A 22,645-nucleotide genomic window follows, 5' to 3' on the forward strand; every position below is an offset into this window, starting at 1 on the left:
ACCTCTTATGATATGAGCCAGTTTCTGCTATTTGTCCAGTTCTCAATAAATAAAGCAGATTATGCAACTGTAAACTTGGTTTGGCTAGTTTTTGCTGCTTCCAAACTTCACTTGGTATGTTAGTTTAAAATAAACAATGAAATGTCATAGCTCCTGAATCCGTGTGCCCTTCGTTCTTTGGTTATTCCGTTTTAAAACCAAGTCAAAATAACAAATAAACAGTGTGGTTATTTTGTTTTACTGATTTAAAACCAAAACAGAAATACAGAAAAAACAAAAACCAGATAAGCAGCATTTTTTTGTTTTGTTCTTAATGTTTAATGTTTTATGTTTTAATTCAGTGTGTGGATGTTTTAACTTGTAAAAAGCTGTTCACGTTTATGTTTTGTTTCACGGTGTTACGGTCCAAATAGTATCCAGAGAAACTGGTGACTTACTATCAACTGTGTGGCTGATGTGATGAACATTAGATGTTAGAACTTCTACCATTTGACACTTTTGCAAAAACATTTACAGCTTTTTTGAGGGCAGTAAAATGTTTATTTTGCACTTTATAAATAACAGCAATAAACTGCAGCCGTCAACACACATGGAAGTTGATCACAAGAAACGAGGAGCACCAGTAGATTTATTACACCACCTCTGGTTCCACTTGTAAATTTCATGTTTTATAACATTTTTTTTGGGTTTTGATTTATTTATGTATTAATAACGTTTCAATTCACCAGTAATGTGACTCAAGCATTGCTTCTTTTTATGTCCGGACCGGGAGCAAAAGTCCGCCCAGTTAATCTGGATACTATTTGGACCGTAACACTGTTCGGTAGAGTTGGCAGTTATTCACAGATTTGGACTTCCAGCATCAATAACTCTTTAACAAAACGTCATCGACACACGAACAACATGATACAAAATCATTTTTTATCAAACACAGCAGAGTAAAAGTCCGTCTGTCGGTCCTTCTGTGTGGTGAGATTAAAACATGAAGTTCTCGTCCAAGTTTCCCCGTAAAAATCCAAATATCACACAAACGGAACCAGATATAATTTTTAAACAGAAAAACGCTGCTTATTTGGTTTTTCCGTTTTCCTGTTTTTGGCTTTAAATTAATAGAACAAAAAAACAATCCTTTTTTTCTATTTTTTAATTTGGTTTTGAAATGAAATGACCAAAGAATGAAGGGTACACGGATTATTTTATTTGACATGATTTTGATTGGCTAGCGATGATGCCAAACATTTTGTCAGCACTTTGTCACAAAACTTTTCACTCAGATTAAAGATGGCAGAGCTAAGGAAAGGACAGATAACTTACAACTCAGTCTTACTGCGAAGCATTTAATAACTTTGCTTGTCCACTGCGCGATGCATAGCCATTTCATGCAAACCCCTCTGAAAAACATAAAAAGGCTACGCATCATCTGCCAAGTCTTTTCAATGGGAGGAAACACTTCAGGTCACATGATCGCACTGAGAAAAGGAAAACATGGCGTACATTCCTTAAATTTTCAGAGAAAATTGCTATATATTAAGAGAGCTTGAGGGTTTAGCATCGTTTTGATAACATTTCTAGTGATTTGGAGTGAGATTGTAAGATAGTAAAGGTAGTGATTTGCCTTTTTTAATTACTGTAAGTATAAATAACAAATGTAAAACATTTTTTTTTTCAACTAGATTTATTCATTGATCTTTTGTCAACACATTAAAACAAAAAAAAAAATCAAACCAAATATGTTTTTTTAAAATAGCTTGATAAGTGCTGATACAGCAGTAACAATATTGGACTCTATTGTGTTCATAAGCTTCAGAAATAATTTTAAAGGGCTACATAAACAAAGTAAATAAAGACAGATAACTCACTTTGATTAAAAAAAAAAACATTTTGGTGCAACTAATGAAGTTATCTTGTATTTTTAAAAGGAGGTCATGAATGTTCGCTCAGATGATATGCAAATATTGTTATCGAAACATTTTGTTCTCTTAGCATTGCCAAGGCTGATACATGATCTGCACAATAAGAGTACAAATGAGGAACATCTTGCTTATTCTGTTTCCCGATTTATTGGCTGTCTGTGATTTAGTAGCTCCACACATTTGTGTGCTTGCCTCTCTTTTCATATTGATAAAGAAATTTCATTTTGGGTCAGTGGAGGTCTAAAAATCACTCAAAAAATGTCTGGTTCCTGAAAGGTTAAGCGTTTATTACAGCTGAGTAAGCTTTAAAGTATTCAAATGGAAGAGCTGCTGCAATCAAACATAGAATTAAAAAACATTAAAAGTATTTTATTCTTTTTAAATCAGATGAAGACAACCTTTTTGAGCAGGTACGGGCTGTCCTGGGCACAGTACCAGACCAGTGATCTTTTGGAGGCTTTTTTTTTAACACATCTACAGAGAGAAGCGGGTTTTAATCACTGAGATGTGCGACTACAAAAGTCTTCTCTGTCTTAATGACCTTCCCCTTCAGGAAAACACCACCCACTGTTTAGCCGAAGTGACATTTGGCTTTAGTGTTCATAGCACTTTTCTTTCAAATCTTCAGCTTAGATGTGCTTCTGTGAACAAATGTGGGTATTATTCACTGATAATGCAGTTTGGTCAGTAAAGCTCCAACAGAATGTCCAGATGGATTCATATCATTTATTTATTTCTTTTAATCAATGATTTTCATATTTTCTGCTTCACATTCTTAAAATGCGTCGACTCATCCGCAGATTGCGTACAAATCTATATCTAGACAAATGTAAAGCAGCTACAATACTTTACATGCCATGCTCACAAAAGCCTTGTTAAGTTTACATGTTACAGCACCAGAAAATTATGAAATGATTGTTCATTTTAGTAGGTTCTGCCCTGTGAAAGGACTCAGTAGTCCAGAATCAAGTGGCCCGTCATAAACTACCACAAGCTAATGTCAGAATGAGAGCAGTTTTGAAGAGGACATGACATTTTAAACTAAGCCTCTTCGGTCATTATGTAACACCCTCAGCATAGTGCTTTGCCTCCCAGTTTGCTGTTGTTTATGGGTGACAAAGGTGCACACTCCACACAGACTCCAGCCCCCTGTTCTCAGAGAAAAACAGCCATTTTCTTTTCTTTTTTTTTTTTGTCCGACGACACGTGTGTTGAACATTCTTTTACTCGGATCCTGTGCAGCCTGCTTCCGTCCTTTCGCTGTATTCTTTACGAGGCAGTAAAACACATTTTTCCTTGATGTGCTTTGTTCAACAACCTGCGGCATGAATCGGTGATTATCTAAATACTGATTTTCCATTCTCCTACTATTCACCTCTGCAGTTTTCTGAGAAGACCTTTGACATCAGACGAAGTGCGAGAAAGGGACTCCCCAGTCATATTATTTCTTGCTGTCAGTCCGTCAAACCTCCTTCGTGTCGTGGAGTACACCTAGGCAGTTGTTGCTACATTTGACTTGTGTTTCTGCAGTCGCGTGGTCAACAGGTACTTGTGTGTGTTTCTCTGCTGTGTTTCTGACTCAGCCAGAGCCAGCACTGGCAGCCTCTCTGTGCTGGAAGGGACTCTACAAGCTCTGTAGAGGATTAGAAAGAGGAGGAAGAGGAGGATGGCAACCATTGCATTGCAGGCGATTGCCACTATCGCAGCTGTGGATAGTCGGGGTGTGCTCTCCCCAGACTCCATATTAGATTACTGTATCAAATGTGTCCTATGGCACTGAATGTAGAAGGTTAAATTTTGATTTAGTTCCAAGATCTGTTCAGTTGGGAGAGTGAGTCCAGACTAAACAACACGGACTGATTCATGATCTCTCATGTCTACAGATATAGTTCAAGATCTTCACTTCCAAAGTAAAGGTAGAATATACTTTTAGGTGAAGACGCTGATGTGTTGTGTTCTCGACATTTTGTGGTTTTGATGAATATGTAGATAAGAACAGTTGTCCTTGCTGTCTCACTGTAGAGACAAACATTTACTCCTTCAACCTCTGTTTTTCTTGATAGCTTCTTTGAGGTGAGTTTTTGCCTTTCCAACATACAGATATGTCTCACAGGATAACAGTGCAGGTTTTACTTGTGTTTATGCTCCAGAATTCCCCCACATTCCTTAAGAGTGAGAATTCCTGCTGATTTCTGCAAAACACAAGATCAAACCATTAGAAAGTGAAACGTTTTCACATTCTGTTAACATGTGCACATCTCAGTCTTATAGACTGCAGCGTATCACCCGCTTTGCAGAGAAGGTCATTGGCTGCAATCTGCCTTCCCTCCAGGACCTCTATGCCTCCAGGACTCTCAGGCATGTAGGGAACATTGTAGGTGACCCCTCCCACCCTGGACACAAACTGTTCTAAACTCTCCCCTCTTGCATGAGGTTTTGGTCAATCAGGACCAGAACCTCAAGACACAAAAACTGTTTCTTTCCATCTGCCAATTAACTGGTTTCGCTACTAGTATATATGTTCATATTCCTACTTTATATTATTATTATTATTATTATTATTATTATTATTATTATTATTATTATTATTATTATTATTATTATTATTATACTGTTTCTGTATAATACCATCCACCAAGTAACATTCCTTGTTTTGTTTGAACTGTACTTATAAAATATTCCTTATTCTGATAATGGTCCTCACCATGAACGTACGAATGATTGTTACCACAACAACTTGTGTCATAGAGAAGCATTAGCAGGTCTTTCAAAAGTAAATTAGTCGTTATTTTTAAACATGTATGGTATTCCATAATGTTCTAGCAATTAGCTCACATTAGATCACATTGACTTGTTTATTGAAAGTATGTAGCCTGTATCCACGGCTCTCTCTGTGGGAGGTCAGTGTTAACTAACTACTCTATATGTTCATTGATACCATCTTGAGTGTATAATACAAATGCATAATATTCCAGAACACAATGCTATATATTTACAAATATGTCAACATGAAGGGCATAACCAGGGCTGATTTTTCTCTTCGGTATGTACAGTAATTACTTTAATTAATTACTTTACTTGTTGTTCAAGCATTTTATTTTTATTCTATATACAATATATAAATCTCCACTTTTAATGTAGCAACCCAAAATTCTAATAAAATGTAATATATATATATACTTTTTGCATACAGGATAGAGCTAGGGTACACAAAAATTCAATAAAATGTATATCTCCATGGAATTAACAACTTAGACCTACTTTGAATGTGATGCCTCACTGGATGTTTTCAACATACTGTAAAACATAATCTCTACATAATAGTAATTAAAAAAAAAAAAAATTTCAGTTATGTAAAATGTCCATTCATCCATTTTTCACCCCGCTTGGTCCTTTTCAGTGTTTCGGGGTATGGAAAAAATGCCATATTTATCTTTTAACACTTTGTCTCAAACATCAGCACATATCGGTTTTTCAATGTAAGTGGAAATGCAGATACCAATATCCTGGCAAATGTCAGCCGTTAACATTGGTGGGACAATATTATCGCCCATATCTAATTATGATCATGTGATAAACATGCTTCCCAGCTACAAACACTGATATAAATGCTCCTATAACCCTAGACTGTGTAATGATCTAACATCTGCCAGCCCCAATTGTTCTGTCTGTGGGCTTTCTTTGAGTATGTGTTGTATTGAAACATTTGTTTAATCAATGTCTCATATACCCGCAATAAATATGAGTGTGATAACAGTTGTCTGTCTGTATAAGTTCTTGTTTACGATCTGCGTTGTCTCCTAATTAATAAGGATATAGACTCCTGCGCGGGGCTGCAGGAAGTAGGGGTGCTACAGCACCCCGAGTGGGGATTTTTAAAAGATGCAGCCTATTTTTTATTTTTTATTTTTTAACCGCATGTTTTATTAGACAGCATGAACTACTGCACATGAATTATACTTTGTGCACTGCTGATTGATCACTAATTTTTTTCTTCTTTTTTTCCTTTCTAGAGACAATTACAGAAAAAAGAGGGGAGGAGACAATAACAAGTTAATAATAGTCAAATATGTGGGGGAAAGGAACAATATACATATACATGTACATACAGTACATACACAAAATAAAATTGAGAAGAGAGGGAAAAAAGAAGAAAAAAGGGAATTAAATGAAAATAAATAATAATAATAATAATAATAATAATAATAATAATAATAATAATAATAAGTAGAAAGTATAAAAATGTAGCTGATTCTTTGCCACCTCTCTACTTACCCGTATCGGTCCTTGCTGCTGCTTTTGTTTTGTCTGGTATTGTGAATCTAATTGGAGCCTCCCTTTGCATCTCATCCAAAACTGGAATTATGGAATTGATCAGGTGGTCTCTCAATGCAATCGATCAAATTTTGCGATAAGACATTGCTTATTTTCTTTTGGCTCCCAAAGCCAGCTGGCTGCCTCCGCTATATATCACCAGGAAGTTTCTGCAGACAGACGCTCCGTCACCCATACCCCACCCCCCGTCTCAATCCATTTATTTATTTTTAAAGTGTATTTGAAATTGGCCAATAGGCTCACAGGTGTTTTTTCCTGCTCCTGTGAGTTCTAAAGCTTTCCAAAGCTTTCCAACGCTTCATACAGCAGCACCTTCTCTGTCACATGAGGGCTTAAAATCATGTTTCATCAGTCCCGAAAAAGTACGTGCCTAGTACCTCCACGTCTGTAATGGGAAACGGGGCAGCTCACAGTATGTCAGCTGAATCTGATAAAGTCAAAGTGCATTTTGATCTGGCTTTGCTGTTGCCATCGAGAGGTGGAGCACCTGATATTTTCTGACTTCAAGGTATTTAAAGAAAAGGGAAGCAACACCAACTATAGACAACTCTTGTGTGTCACTATCACAGGAACAGATCATTTCCAGAGTTTACACTTTTGAATCAGTGTCATGTATGTCATAACAGTTCACTAGGATAAACTAGTGGCACACTTACCTCCTACTCAGCCAATAGTTTGATTCCTCCATAGTTTACTCCTGGAATAGATGTCCCAGTGTGTTTGTCGTTCATCCTCTTACTTCTGCTCATATGGAAAACTGTTTTCTGCTGTCATGCTGTATTATCTCTCGTTCTCTCTCTCCGTTTTCCTTCTTCCTTCCATCTCCTTGCTCTGCTGCTTTGCACTTAGGACAGAAACAGGATTGTATGAAGAGAGCGCTCCAATAACAGAGAGAGAGGAAGAAAGAGGAGGGGCTGACAGAGGGGTTGTCAGCAGTGATATCAAGCGTAGGGGAGAAGGGAATAGTTTGGATGTAATTACACAGTGCTGCTGCAGACGGTAGGAGGGGGTGTGAAGGTTGTTACGGGGAACAAGCGAAGCCGCCTGTCAGCTAAACAATAACCTCTGCTTGATATCACATCGCAGAGAGAGGCCAAACAAATTGTTCCAGAAGTAGAAGTAGAGGAGCGCACGCTGAACCTCTCAGAGCACAATTTCAAAACATGTTTTACTCAAGATGGTGTTAGCCAAAATCCAATTTGTACTCATTGCAAACATCGTTGCATCGTTCGTGTCACCTCAGCCTCTTTGGTCTAATGTGATCTATGGAGTGTGTTAGTGCTCGGAGTTTAATTTAGTAGGAAACAATTAAGGGGAAATAGATCGTGATTGCAGTGAAAGAGTTTGTTTAGGAAGAATTGGCTTTGTTTGAACATCAATGGGAACATCATTGATGTGTGCTTTAAATTTCAAGTCAGCTCTGTGGCTTGTAGTATCAATACTACTGTTTAAATGTGCTGCAGAGCTGCAGCCATGAAACATGTCAACCATGTCACACTGATGTGTGAAAGGGAGGGAGGAATTTTTGAAGAGTTCTTGTTCTTGTGTAAATATTTTAGATGAAAAACAGCTGACATGCAAATAAACGTGAAAGGCATCATTTAAAGCTGATATCCGGAGTTTCTGAGAAATCTATGTTTATGTATGATTCTTTTGAAATTCATAAAAAACTAGTCTTTTACTATGGTCTATTGCCGGTTGTCATTCATATACATTAATGTATACAAATGGAAACGATCACCAAGTGCTCCCAGCCAATAGGCTTCGACTTCCTGTTTTTGAGACTGTCAATCAAAGTGAATGTAGAACTGTGAACGGAAACAAGGCCGTGCGTCACAACAGCAAACAGGTAAATATGATTTTGGCTCTTAACTGACCCATAGACCTTTATCAATGTGGCCCAATGCAACCTTGTTATGTTCCGCGATGCACGTGCAGAAAAGTAGAGGCGTGGCTTCTGGTAGACGGGGAGAGGCAGTGGGAGGAAGTGGAGCTGTTGAGGGCGGGACATCGAGACGTCCTCTCAGAAACTCCGAATATCAGCTTTAAAGAACATGTTAAAGAAAACTAATCCAAGAAAATACAATTTCATTTTACAAATATCATTATTATTGTAATTGGGTATTGGGTTGATTTTTTTTACGGTATCCATGCAAAAACTAATGTGTCAGGTTAAATGGAGAAAATCTGACCAAAACACCACATGATCAGGTTTGATAGTGGGTCTTATCTGTCATACAGATTTTTGATTGGCTGTTTTGACTTGTTTGTGTCTTGCGGGGTCCCCTTGGGCTCAGTCTGAGGACCTATTCCTCTAATCCGCTGTATACTCCATAAGATAACATTATTCGGAATTCCAACAATTAAATAATCCTCTTTTATGCCGATGATATACAAATGTTAGGTACTTTTTGGAAAGAAATTAGCTGTGAAAACTGCTTTCAAAATGTGTTTCACTTACTCACAGACACAAGAATGATGCATACTGCTTAGAATAGGTACTGTACGTACATTACTTTTCTCTGTCTTAAATGGGAGATCGACATATAGCTGCAGAGCAGTAAATAACAACATAAAGTGTCTCATAATCATCCTCAATCCAAATGAAACTGTATCCATAATTATCTTTACCGAATCTCTGGAACAACAAAGTAGGCTTTATCATGTCACAATCTGATGAAAAAACATGGTTTGTTTTGATCATTACCTCCTCCAAGGAGGAAATATTTTAGCCAGTGTTTATTTATTTATCAATTTATCTGTCAGCAGGATTATGTCAAAAGTTTGTTTGTTTGTTTGTTTTTTCTTGTGTATTGAAACAAAAAAGAAGCAGAACTTTGACTTGAATGACTTATAGCCTGTTGTAATACCTTCAATAAATATATTTAAAACAAAAGTACTTCATGGATTTTGACACGTTTTAGCCATAGATACTGTATCTCTTATTCCATGGATTCCATTCATTTTTGGAGGGGATTCTGAATCTGTTAAAAAAAAATCTAAAAATCTCTTTTTCTAATCATTTGCGAAATTCTTCTGCCATACATTTGGACCTACTGTAAGATTATTAATGCATGGGAATGGAAATTCTTACCAACCTTTAAAGAGTAACTAAAACCCAAAATGTTATTCCACTGGAAACAAATGTATTTGTGTATGAAGGAGTGCAGTGTATTGATCCTAGTCCAACTCTTGAGTAAAAGTAACCAGCATACCAGGGCCTCTGATTCTGTTTGTGGAGTATCTAAAAAATTAAAAAATTAATCATAAATGTGTAATGCAGAAACATTTTCTGTCATTAATTTAATAACATAGTAAAACCTTTACACTTACAAAACTATTTTATGAGGTTTTAAATGTTTTGTTCAGAATAGAAAGTTCGGATTCCTTAAAATGCAACGTGTTGCACGGAAACAAAGGATAAATTGTGGAGCTTTTGTTTTGACATTTCTGATTATGATTGGATTTTACTTTACCGGACCATAGATCAAACTATCAGACCGTTACGGTAAAGCTATTTTAAATCTTTCTTCAGCTTAGTTTAATATGAGCCTATTCTGTTGTTATAGGTCAAACATGAGTGCACTCAAATAAGCATTTAGTACTTGTTTTGCTCCGCTGACCGTTAAAGTTGCAGCTGAGATTATGGTCAGATAAAATAAATCTGGAAAGAAATATTTGCTTTGGCTTTACATAACAAATGCACCCCAGATATTAAATCTTAAATGAGGTCAGGGAGCTTGGAAGTGTGGATCTCTTCTGATACACGTGCGTGCACGTGCGTGCGCACACTACCAGTTTGAAGTTTGAACAAACCTTCTCATTTAATTTTAATGTAACGAAACTTTTATTTTGAGTTCCAGTGGACTCAATAATTATAATGCATTGGATTTATATAGCACTTTACATTGCATTATTGTTTCACTCCACACACAGTGGTGGTAAACTACTATTGTAGCTCCAACGGCCCTTGGGCTGAATGAAGAAAGCAAGGTATACTGCCATACTGCGCTATTGGCCCCTCCCACCCTCACCAACATGAACGCACACACCACATTCATACTAGGCAATATGAGTGAAGAGTCTTGCCTAAGGACACGATTACAGATATCACTAGAGCAGTGTTTCTAATTCAATTCAACTTTATTTGTATAGCGCAAATTACAACAGTCATCTCAATGCGCTTATCAAAATATAAATTTCATAATAAGAAAGAAAAAGCCCAACAAGATCCACATGAACAAGCATTTAGCGACAGTCGGATTAAGAAACAACTCCCTTTTAACAGGAAGAAATCTCCAGCCATCTGCTGCACCTGGTTAGGGTTAGTACACAGAATGGGGGTACACAATGGCACTACAGGGGTACTTGAGAAGGATAAAGTGAAAAATTAACAAACAAAAACATTAAAAATATGGGGATTTATCATGTTTATTCCTAGTTAGAAATGATAATCACAATAATGACAGCGGAAATGATCTTGATTAGAACATGAACTGAAAATACAAAGGTCAGTGTTGGTCCCACACTAGGCGGGAGATGGCCGAAAATTATAAAAAAAACTACAGAAATACATCTATTCAGGAGGCACTAAATACTTTTTCATTCCACTTATTTAAAAAATGAGATTATTTAAAATGTGTTATTACTCATTCATTCCATCATTATGCTCCACAGTTGTTTTTTATGGAATTCTGAGCAAATTGTTGTAGTAGGACAAAGGGGGGACTTGGATTCAGAAATAAGAGTTTGAGAACCCCTGCAATAGAGAGACTAAAATAACTAAACTCGTTAAACTAAAATAAGTGGACATGGGTCCGTAAATGCGCGAGGCAGAGAAAGGAATTGGCAGAAACACCAGGAGTTGGAAGACCAACCAGTGCATCGCCTGGATTGAGTAAAAGAAAGCCCACGACTCTGGAATGCCTAGAACTGTTCAAGATCACCAGGACACTAACTGCTTTCATAAAGAACTCCATGGGAATGTGGAAGACCACCCGAGAGACCATTTCAAAGCCCATTGTCCAGGTCAACATCAAGTGCACGGTACCATATACCAAAGAGATACACTATCACCATTGCTGTTCTGCATAGGTCTCAACCCATTTGCTCAGATCGTCAACAATACTGGCTATGGATACCAATTCAGAAATGGAGTAACAATCAGTCACCTTTTCTACATGGATGACATAGGTGTAGCTAAGTATCAGTGAGATAACTAAGTAACCTACAGTATGTTATTGAGTATCAGGTTAACTTTATGCCATATTTCACTTCTATGGAAATACATTTGTTGACAACATAACACAGAGCTATTGAACAAGTGAATCTCGAGACTTGATTTGACAAATTTGTTAAATTAATGGAAAGTCTGAAAAGGCAAAACCTTTGTTGAAGGGATCAGTGTCACATTGAGCTGAGAAACTATGTTTTATAGATAAGTTACATCTAAGGGCCCTTTAGATTTCTTTTCTATCAGGATTTATAATGAATACTGGCATTGTATTATTCATTATGACATCTATTTTTGTTTATTCCGACTGCATCAGTCGGCCACTTGATAGAAGGAATGTGTCATCAGATATGTATAAATGATCTGAACCCCATGTTAGAGTGGCCTAGTTATGAGCACTTCATGTGAGTCATGGAGGTTGAAGGCCAGGCAGCAGCACAGATAGACTGAGGTTCTTTCCCTGATTGTAAACAGGGAAAATACGCTTCACAAACCTGTGAATAAAAAGAACTCGTCTTAGTTGCATCATGAACATTTGGCGTTCTTCTGTTTGTTTAACTCAGTCACCTGCCACAAAGTTGAAGTTTATTTTTTTCATAATATTGCCAGGTTTTTTTCCCCAGTCCCAGCGCTCATTTCACTTTTCATCTTATCTTCTCAAGTTTTGCTTTAGTGTGACATCAGAGAGGTGTCAGATGATACAGGCAGCATTTCCCTCTCAAGTAATTGAAAATAATCGTACATGATTGGCGTTATTACTAAATTATCTAGATGTAGCAGAATAACAATTAATCTTGTCAGAAGACTAGTATCACAGCAGAAGGAAGATGTGAATCTACCAGCAGGAATACATGTTGTATGTCAGTATATTCTTGTTTTAATGTAATTTGTTGTATATAATTACAATAAAATGTTTAAAGAGCAACTTTATGGTTAACTTGGCAACTTTGACACTTTATATGTCTTATTTTTTTTTTTTTTTAACTGAGACATATAAAGGATTTTGGCCACTTAAGTCACCCTGCAACAGGGTCAAAGTCATTTAACAGGTGTCAAAGAAGGTATGAGTTAGTTATTTATAGCAGCAGGGAGGATAAAGTATGACAAACTAAGATACTGCTACACGCAGCCCTCGGCCTAAGTTTATCTGAAACAAATACAAAAAATGAATCACAATAACAACAAAAATAGATAAAATGACTCGAGACATACAAAATGACAACATAATTACGCAAAAACACAACGAAAATACACAAAATGGTACCAAAAAAATACATAACCACAACAAAAATTAACCAATTAACAAAAACAAAATAACAAGGAAAATACAGCAAATTATGCCAAAAACACACAAAATGACTCCAAAAGCATACAAAAATACACTACCCCTTGACTGTTGATAATGTGACCCCAGTGGTGATCAAATTTGCCCAAGTCTGTGTTAAGAGAAGTTCATGATGCATTTAATTGCGTAGAAAATGATTAATTTTACAATGCATCACAAGGCAGCAGTTAATGATTCATTTTGATAACAGGCCATACTCAATTAAAGCTTTCTGTTGTTGCAAAAATACCAATATTCTCTATTTTACACAGTCCCGTTAAACGTCTCATGCGACTGGCATCAATTCAAGAATGCTAGGGTGCTTCAAAAAATGTAAAACCCAGGGTTTGCTACGTTGCAACATGAAGCTTGCCAAGTTTTCTCTGTTGGTTAAAAACTCATTAAAAAAATACCCTTTCGGGTTAGGACTACAAAACCACATTTGCTGTTTACCTGTCTCAATTTAGTTTTTGAGTTTTACATTTTAAGATACAGCACTGATCTATGCAGTATGAGCATATAAACATGTTGCTATACAAGAGTCAGGTCAGCGTGTCACGGTTAGGTGTAGGTTTGGACCCAAACGCAGAGAGCGATGGAGTAAGCAGGCAGGTGTAGCGTTGGCAGTTGCCAATTTTTAATAATGAAACCCAAAAAGACACAAGGAAGCAGAAACAAAGCGCAGCAGGACACAATGAGGGCAGACAATACAATGATCCAGCAAACATTCAGTGTTCAAGCACTCAGCTAAATAGTGGAGGAGGCCTGATTGGGAATGGGCCACACCTGGGTGGAAACATGAGGGAGCTAATCAGTCACAAACCAAGCATCACAGACATCACTAGGGGGTGGAGCCACAAGCAGGAATACCTGAAACACAAAGACAAGAGTTAAACACAGGAGGCCAGACTGAAACAGAATAAACAAAGACACAGAATAAACTAAACAGAACATGTTTAGTTTAATAAGAGTCCAACCAATGCTGGTAAAATAGCCTCAACCCAACCAAACTGTTGCAGCTTTCATTGCTAACAATATTACGCTGAGGAAGAGAAGAAGTGAGGAATAGTGTTTACAGTCGCTGAGTTGACTTCTTCTTGAAAGAAGCAGATTTAAATGTACATAAGAGGCAGCAGAGACGAGTTTGTCAAAGTTGTATTTAATCTGAGGAAATGGTCACAGTCATAACTGTTGTTGTGATGTGGCTCACTGTCTACCAGCCAACGTTAATTTAATGTCCGCCAAGATGAATGCATAAATGGCAACGTATTTCCCACTGGAAGAGAATAATCTGTGTTGTGATTTCCAAAACAGACATTGTATTTACTCTAACAAACTTCTCAAAAGCCCAAACCACACAGCGACAGCAGGCCATCTGGATGGAAGCATTAGAGAAGTAGCAACGTACCTCACCACACATTTGCTTTGTATTACATTGCCTTACTTCAGGAATCAAAACTCCTAGTTACACACAGCGAGGAAAGACAATCAGGAAATGATATGTACGTAATTAGTTTTACTGTTAAATGTTGAAAAAGAATTACAGTTAAATTTGCCAATTACAAATGACTCAAACAGATGTGTAGTCATTCAGTCATTCAATATCTGGCCCAAGGGTGCTGATACTGTATATCCCACTTAAGTAGAAGTACTGTTACTTGATTGAAATTGTACTCAAGTACAAGTACAAATAAGTCATACATAAAAAATACTCAAGTACAAATAAAAAAGTAGCTCAGTTACCAGTTACTTTCACCCCCTATGTTTATCTTTGTATATATATCTTGCCACGGTTTCCTTGCATACAGTAAACATCTCATGTGTGAACTTAAAAAGGAAGAGATGAAATCTTGCACAATTGGAACTCAATTAATTTTCCACAAATGCTTCTGCATAAAATAAAAGGTTTCTCAAAATGTAAAATTATTTTTTAAATAAAATAACACCATCCATTCAAAATTAATACATAGCCAGGCTCTAAGTATAGTTACATTTATGACGTATAAAACTGAGAAAATAACCTCCATTCAATGCTGTTTAATCTGATTGGTCGACTATGATGTGATGCATTTGATTGTCTGGTCATTTCATTTTTTTGTAGTTTCACAATGTCTGTTGATCATTTCAAAACAAAAAAATAAGAATTTACTCCATAACGGTTGGGTGTAGAAATGTAATGAATTACTTTACGTATCTCAAAACTTACTTCAGTTTAAGTTAAATTACTCATTTAGAAATGTACTCAAAAGAGTACAAGTACCCATAAAAGCTACTCAGTTACAGTAACATGAGTACATTACTTTCACCTCTGGTTAACAGTATTAAATAAGTATGGGTTTCTAAACTCACTTTTCACAACAGAGGTGACTTGAAACACAAATGTTTATATTTTAAAGAGTTTCCAGTTTTTGTTCAATCAAATCTGCTAACATTAGAGTCAGTAAAATACAGGTTAGATTAGTACGCATTCATGTTTCATCTTTGAATCTCCTTGTTGTCATCGTCGTCTCCGTCTCTGTCTAGGGGTCTCTTTTCTGTTTTCTCCCTGCTGTCTTACAGCATTAAATATCCATCTGCAACACAAAGCAGTACACATCAAGCAAGACACCCACAATGGACTACATTGTTTATACAGTATCACATGAAGTGCTCCTTCATGTATGATTCACACCAGGAATTAGTCTTGTAAGGATCAAAAATGTTTTGCCGCAATGATGTGATGACAATCACATTAGATTTAAAAGTTAAGGAAGATATCCTAAAGATGTGAAATCTTTGATTTATTTAGGGCTGGGTGGTATGACCAAGAATGTAAATCACTGTATTTTTCAAAATTCTAACGGTTTCACGGTATATGACTATTTTTTTTTTTTTTTTTGTTCATGCATAATCAGGTGTTCACAGCATTTTCTACTGGTTGAGAGAGGAATTACTGCAGTAGCTCTATTTTACTGTTATGATGAGTGAATATTGTAGGATAATTCCACACTTGTAGTAATACAAGTTTGCAACAGCAGCCCATTGGCTCTTTGCCGCGCTAGCTTAGCTTTAGCATTAGCTTGATTTCTAGCTTTAAATGCTGCATACTCAGTGGTGTGGTGGTTTCTTATGGTGAATAAGGTAGGGTTATGTTTGCAGCTCCACCAGAACTTATTTCTGCATTATAGGAATTACAAATTGCGATCCTTTGCTGTCTTTTTTTGTTTATTACTGCCGACATGCTAAGCTAACCATGCCTCCGTGTCTGTGAGCGTTGTCCTCCTGTAGCAGAGGCATGCGCACGCAGGCACATGCTCACATGCAGCTTCAGAGTTTTTAATTGTGTTTTTCTTATCCATTTACACGTATGATTTACACCGCAACTAACACTAACTAACTAACTACTGTTTACCTTCCTATTCAGAAGTGCAACGTTGAAAAGGGTCCGATCTGAAACGCGGCACAGCGTAGCGTTCCGAAAGTTGTGTAATCAAATACACCGGTATAGCAGTATATTAAAAAACTAAAATATATACCAGTATTCGGTATGAACTGGTTTACCTCCCAGTCCTAGGTGTATTGAACCATTATTGAACCAACCAGAATAAAAATGATTCACAGTTTGGATTGTTGAGCAAGGTCAGGGGTCGGCCACCTTTATCACAAAAGCCTTTTGAGCCCTGTCAGGAGACTGAGAGCCACAGATCAATAATAATTATAAATATATATAAGTTTTTATGTAAAAGGTTTTAACAACATTGCTCAGCAGTATATATTAGAGCTCTAATCGGGTCTTTAACATTAGAGCCAACATGGTCTGAGCCTGATGGAATTCAGCTCGAACTCGAATAAAGACACTTTTTTTCTCAGCCCGAACCCATTACAGCCCCACATTATTCAATCTTAACACACACCGCTCTTTGAATGAGTCGTTTTTACATTTTGTAACATGTATTCGTTTTCAAAAATAACCTCTTCAGCATCCATTCTCGCACTCGTCGAAACACAACACCTGATCGCTGATTTACCTAGTAACGCTTGAACTCGGCCCAAGCCCCAGTTTGGCCTGGTTCAGGTTCCAGCAAAGAACTTCAGCTCTTGAATGAAGTGCACATGCTGCTGTCCTGTTCACGTCGCTTGCTGGGGCGGGGCTCCACAGTTAGCCAAAGATGTTATGATGATGTAAGATATTGTGTACATCTTTGGTATGTGGCAAAGATGTTTCCTCATTTGGTGTCGAAATATCTCTTTATGCGCATCACTTAAGTTGAATGTCAACAAATAAGTGTAATGACATACTTGATGGTCAGAGGAGTACAGTGATTGGTCACTGAGCTACAGTAAGTAAGTAATGTTTATTTATATAGCACCTTTCACAGAGTGCTTTACATATCCACCCATTCACACACCAATGGGACAGAGCTGCCATGCAAGGCACTAGTCAACCACTGGGAGCAACTTGGTATTCAGTGTCTTGCCCAACGAGTATAGACTGGGATCGAACCCCCAACCTCTCAACCTCAACCCCTCTACCACCTGAGCCACGGTCACCCCAATGAGATGTGTACAGGGGAGAGGTAAGAAAAAGATGCCACTAGTGGCTCTGGAGTACGATGACCGGTAGGTGTAAGAAAAAACACAAATGAAAAGGAGAAAAACACAAATGCAAAAGCTACAAAACCAACGGAAGCAAAAAATGTTGAAAGACTTCAACTGTGAGCTGTTATGACAAAACAATATTTCTCTAAATTCTGATTTAGTTCAGTTGAGGAAAGTGTGTTTGAATTTTGAGAACTGAATGTGATTTAATCATGTTTCAAATTTTAGAATGGAGTGAAAGTTTCAAATTGAAGAACAACTTTCAAAGCAAATAAATCCCGTTTCAAAATACTGAATACAATTTAAATTCATATACCAATGTTTAAATTCAATATGCCCATATTCAACGTGTTTCAACGTTATTTTCATAACCAAAAATCTAAAGTTATTCTACTTTCATTGTAACATTAGACTAAAACCATTATCTATCACCACACTGAGTTCAGTTCAGATTATGCATTTTAAAGCTAAGATTAGTCACATGGTGTAATGCTCAAGTGATTCTAAAAGCTAAACATAAGATTATGCGATACTGGTTAATATTCTATATCACAAGAGGAGACCCGTGCAAAGCTATATTTAATTTAGCTGAAACACAGAAAACAATGTTTTACTTTTAGAGCTTTTAGTTGAGTTGTGTACTCGGAGATAATCGTCCATCGGAACACAGCTGTCTATAACAGCTAACTTTCAACATCCATTGTCGTGACACTTCTGTTCTTTTGTAGCTTTTGCGTGTGTTTTTTTCTTTGCTTTTGTGTTTTTGTATTTGCTAATGGTCTGACACCTACCGACTACCATACTGGTGTCAGAGGTTGCCGACCCCTGTGCATGGTGAAACGAAAGGCTTCTGATACACACATTCCTCACCGTGGTGAAGTGAACGATGCATGTGATGGTGATGATGACGATGCCAATGATTATAGAAGCTACAGCCACGTAAAGTGCATTCTTTCCCAGCCGTCTGGAACCGTCATAGTCACCCTGATAGTAACTGTATCTACACTGGGAACACAAAAGTTATACAAAACACTGAATGAGATATACAGATATACAGTATGAATATCAGGAATAGCATCAAACCTTTCTAAATGTAACACAGGCTGACAATCAGGGTTGGGGTCAATTACATTTTTCAGTTACAATTACGTTTTCAATGATCCATGTTCAATTACATTTAATCACAATTACAGAGCCTGAAATAAATTATCTCAAAAGTTAAACTTCCTCTTGTGTTAGCATCTCTTATGATAACGGGTTGTAAATCAGCTGTAAAATACACAAACAAATATGTATCGTCTAATTTCTTTCCTTTCTATTGATTACGATTACCTAATTAGGCTTCCTGATCAATGAAAATATACTGTAGATTTTATTATTTTTTGTGTCGGTATACCCCTAGATTTCAGTTTTTTTAAATGGTCAAACGTGGGAAAGCTTGATATGAAACATTTTTAATAATTGTCAACGACATATGTGTAAAACTGTAAACTGTAACAAGATTCCACAGTTTGCACATTTTTATCGAATTTTCAGGGCAATTACAATTACAATTTAATTACGATTACGACAGCAACAGATTTATTAAATTCCAATTGTAATTAAAATGATTACATAATTGTAATTAATCATCATTTACACAATTACAATTATAATTGACCCCTGCCCTGGTGACAATAAAATTCACATTTACTTTTGAACTGTTGTGTAGAGCAGGGGTTGTCAACTCGTCTCACCCGGGGACCCACATTTTGCCACGGTCTTCAAATTGCGACCCACTTTTTTTTTTTTTTTAGAATTCAACCAACCAAATTTTTTTTTTTTCAAGGATAGCTGTTGAAAACACACATATATAACCTTTTTTTAAAACATAAATCTATATATTTTCTTGTGTAATATGCTTTTCACAGCATGCCTGTCAAAAAAAAGTTTCTTTCAAAATAAAAGACATGTCCAACATGACAGACATTAAGTATTTATTTATTTGGCCAGCTTTCCGCGACCCACCCAGGACAAGTCCGCGACCCACTTTTGGGTCCCGACCCACCAGTTGAGAATCACTGGTCTATAGAATCACACACACACCATTCTAGACAAAAGAATGTTTTAAAATAATTTACAAATACATTTAAAGATTGAAAAGTACCTTCAATTTTTATTTTATTTTTGTTTGTATCTCAATGCAGAGATACTGCTGTCTTATTGAGTATTAGCTTTGTGCGTTTTAATATAATTGGAGGTACTGAACCCTGCAAGCTTCATCAGTGCATTCCACCAACCCTTCGTAATTGGGGGAAAAAAATATTTCTTCAAAAGATAAGCTTTTTACATTTTATTCGGACACACACACATAAGCCTAGGCCGATTTTTGGTTTTCTTCAAAACACTTTTAATTTAAATGTAAAAAATGAATATTTTAAATTCAAAGTTAACATTTCTATCGTAAGAAACGCAGTGTCGGAAACGTACGATTTCCAGACCTTTTCTACATAAGCGCAATGTGCCTGCGTTTTTTCACCGTGCCAGGATGGCCGAGTAAAGCGCCGCACTGAAGGATTCTTTGGTTCGAGTTCCACTTATGTCACATATATTTTTTCATTTTAACATATTTAACACGGCAAATTCTACCATTAAAAATACACATGTGGAGAAAAAAAAACTGGCAGTCTATTCATACGTTTCCGTATGAATAGATGTAATATTTGTAATACATCTTCATATTTCAAACCAATGTAATGTGAGGGGTGGTAGCTTATCTCTTCCATTTATTTTTTATGCCAACGTGCACAGTAATGATATTGACACCAGATGTTGAATGCATGATAATCAAGCTAACAGCACTGCTGTTTATCGTGTCATTTTATTCTGCATCATTTGGAAACTAGAGCTGGCCTGTGAGTGCCACTGCAAATGTAGCCTTGCATTCAAGTCTGAGCTATTACATTAATGGACACTATACTGTATATATAGGAAACTAGAACAAACATTTTTTGCAGACAATAAATGCTTAAGCCAGTTGCAGCCATTTATCAGACATTAGAGAGAGGTGTGATGCTGATAGGTAAGCTACCGTACAATTCATCTTACTTTTCAATGGATGAAGGCAGAGAATCAAGTCCTATAATTACTCATTTGACATAAATAAGCTCTCTTTGCAGCTGCTGACAGAAAAATAATGGCTTCATTTGTCATTTTGCTACAACTGGTTGGACTTGTTTTGTCGTGTATTTCAAAAACAACATATTTTGTTAAATATATATTGAATAATTGGAAAAATCACTCAAGAATGTAAAATTCCCATGCTGTATTAGGGTCGTAGAAGCCCTGGTGAGAACAGCAGTGAGTGTTCAGACTTTGTTGATACTTGCAGTTTTGGAAGAACAAAAAAAAAACTCTGTCTCTGATACATGTATTACTGAAATGTGTCTAGCTAAGTCAGAAGTTGGTCAAACCATTATTATATTCCCTCACATCCATTCATTTCTATACCAGCTTATCCTACAATTACACAATATGAAAATGTGTTTGCCATAAACCCATTTTTACCATCACAACAGGGACACAGAGAGTATTTAGTCCTTATGCTCACCATGATAGAGAAGACCAGTGCCACTATGTTGACTGGGTATGCAGGACAAAAGCAAGCGAAAATAACCAAACAAAGGTGGCTGTGCAGTGGAGGTGGTGGCTCCTGATCCTCATGGTCGTAAAAAGCGCTCCCACTCAGGGAGCTTTTCACCTGGGAGTTCAGCCCACTGAGAGCCATTCAGTATGTCAGCTGTGCAATCCAGTCGGGGGGAAAGAGAAAAAGAAAAAAATGTCATCAGTACAAAAGAGATCTGAAACTCTGAGGACTATAGAACCTTCTTGAGTAGATCTGAGAGGAAAACGTTTACAAAAAGCTTCGTCTGTGCTCAAAGAACACAGAGACGAGGGAGAGGATCACTAACCATGTGGCGTTCATCCAGGACTGGCCTGAGTCCTGAGTGTGAGCTATCAGACTCAGTTTACCACCATGTCACACAACACAAGTGAAGAAACCTGCAAATATGTGTTTACTAACCCTGTTCATGTATAATTATTAAAATTTACATTTACTCTTTTAACAAAACTTGGTTTTAAAAACTGCCACCTAGTGAAAAACTGTTTTTGCCACCTGAGAAATATCTCTAAAGTGAGGCATCTATTATCAAAATCAGATCTGGAACTGGTCATACACGCATTTATATCATCTCGTATTGACTACTGTAATTCTGTTTTTACTTGTTTTAATAAGTCGACCCTAAACAGACTCCAGATCGTTCAGAACGCTGCTGCCAGACTTTTAACTGGTGCTTCTAGAACATCCCACATCACCTCCATTCTTGCTACTCTGCACTGGCTTCCAGTTAAGTTTCGCATAGAATATAAAATATTAGTTCTCACGTTCCGAGCATTACATGGTCAGGCCCCTAAATATATCTCGGACTTGTTGTGCCCCTACTCATCAGGGCGATGTCTTCGGTCTTCAGGTCAGGGTCTCCTAAAGACCCCAAAAACTAAATTTAAAACCAGAGGAGACCTGGTGTTCCAGGCTGTAGCTCCCAGACTCTGGAATAACCTGCACCAGTCTCTCAGGGAGCTCAACTGTGTGGTTACTTTTAAAAAAAACTGCTGAAGACTACACTTTACAGTAAAGCTTTTAGTTACTGGATTTTTATTTTTATTTTTCCTTTAATGTTGCTGTTCTTATGATATTTATGCACTCTTGTTTTATTATTCTGTTGTGTTGCACTTGTACTCTTACCCCAACTCTGTACAGCACTTTGTGATTTTATCTGCAAAAAGCGCTTTATAAATAAACTACTTACTTACTTACTACTTACTAGTATTTGATATGCTTTAATTAATTCAATAGAATTATCAACAACATAAAAAATAGAGAAGTCAAATCTATACAATGATCTTAGCCTGACAAGCAGAGGTGGCAAAAGTACCAGGTAAAGTATAGATACTTGAATAAAAGTATTGAAGTTGCTCTCTTACTTAAGTAAAAGTCACAAAGTACATGCTACTAAATGTACTTAAGTAGAAAAATGCCCCTTCAATAGTAAGACAGAGTTTTTAAACCAGCAAATTCCATATCTTTTATTTTTAGGCCAGTGTCACGGTCTGAGTTTACCTCCGTACTGAGATTCTCTTACAATCTCAGTATGTGACTGCTACGTACTGAGATGTACCCGTGCTGGATTAGCCATGCACAGAGACTGCTGTACTGATTTT

At 36.9% G+C, this 22,645-nt stretch overlaps 1 protein-coding gene across 1 annotated transcript; it reads right to left on the minus strand.

Annotated features, from left to right (window-relative positions):
- Positions 1-13,948: 13,948 nt before the first annotated feature.
- Positions 13,949-21,363, minus strand: LOC114463666 (transmembrane protein 233). The gene is made up of 4 exons (XM_028447354.1): positions 21,334-21,363; positions 20,973-21,161; positions 18,254-18,388; positions 13,949-15,378 (listed from the first exon to the last, which is right to left on the minus strand). The coding sequence occupies exons 2-4, from the start codon at positions 21,147-21,149 to the stop codon at positions 15,367-15,369; spliced, it is 324 nt and encodes a 107-aa protein (XP_028303155.1). The 5' UTR covers positions 21,150-21,161; positions 21,334-21,363; the 3' UTR covers positions 13,949-15,366.
- Between the last annotated feature and the right edge of the window lie 1,282 nt (positions 21,364-22,645).

Source organism: Gouania willdenowi, chromosome 5, assembly GCF_900634775.1.
Source record: "Gouania willdenowi chromosome 5, fGouWil2.1, whole genome shotgun sequence".
Classification (NCBI taxonomy): domain Eukaryota; kingdom Metazoa; phylum Chordata; class Actinopteri; order Blenniiformes; family Gobiesocidae; genus Gouania; species Gouania willdenowi.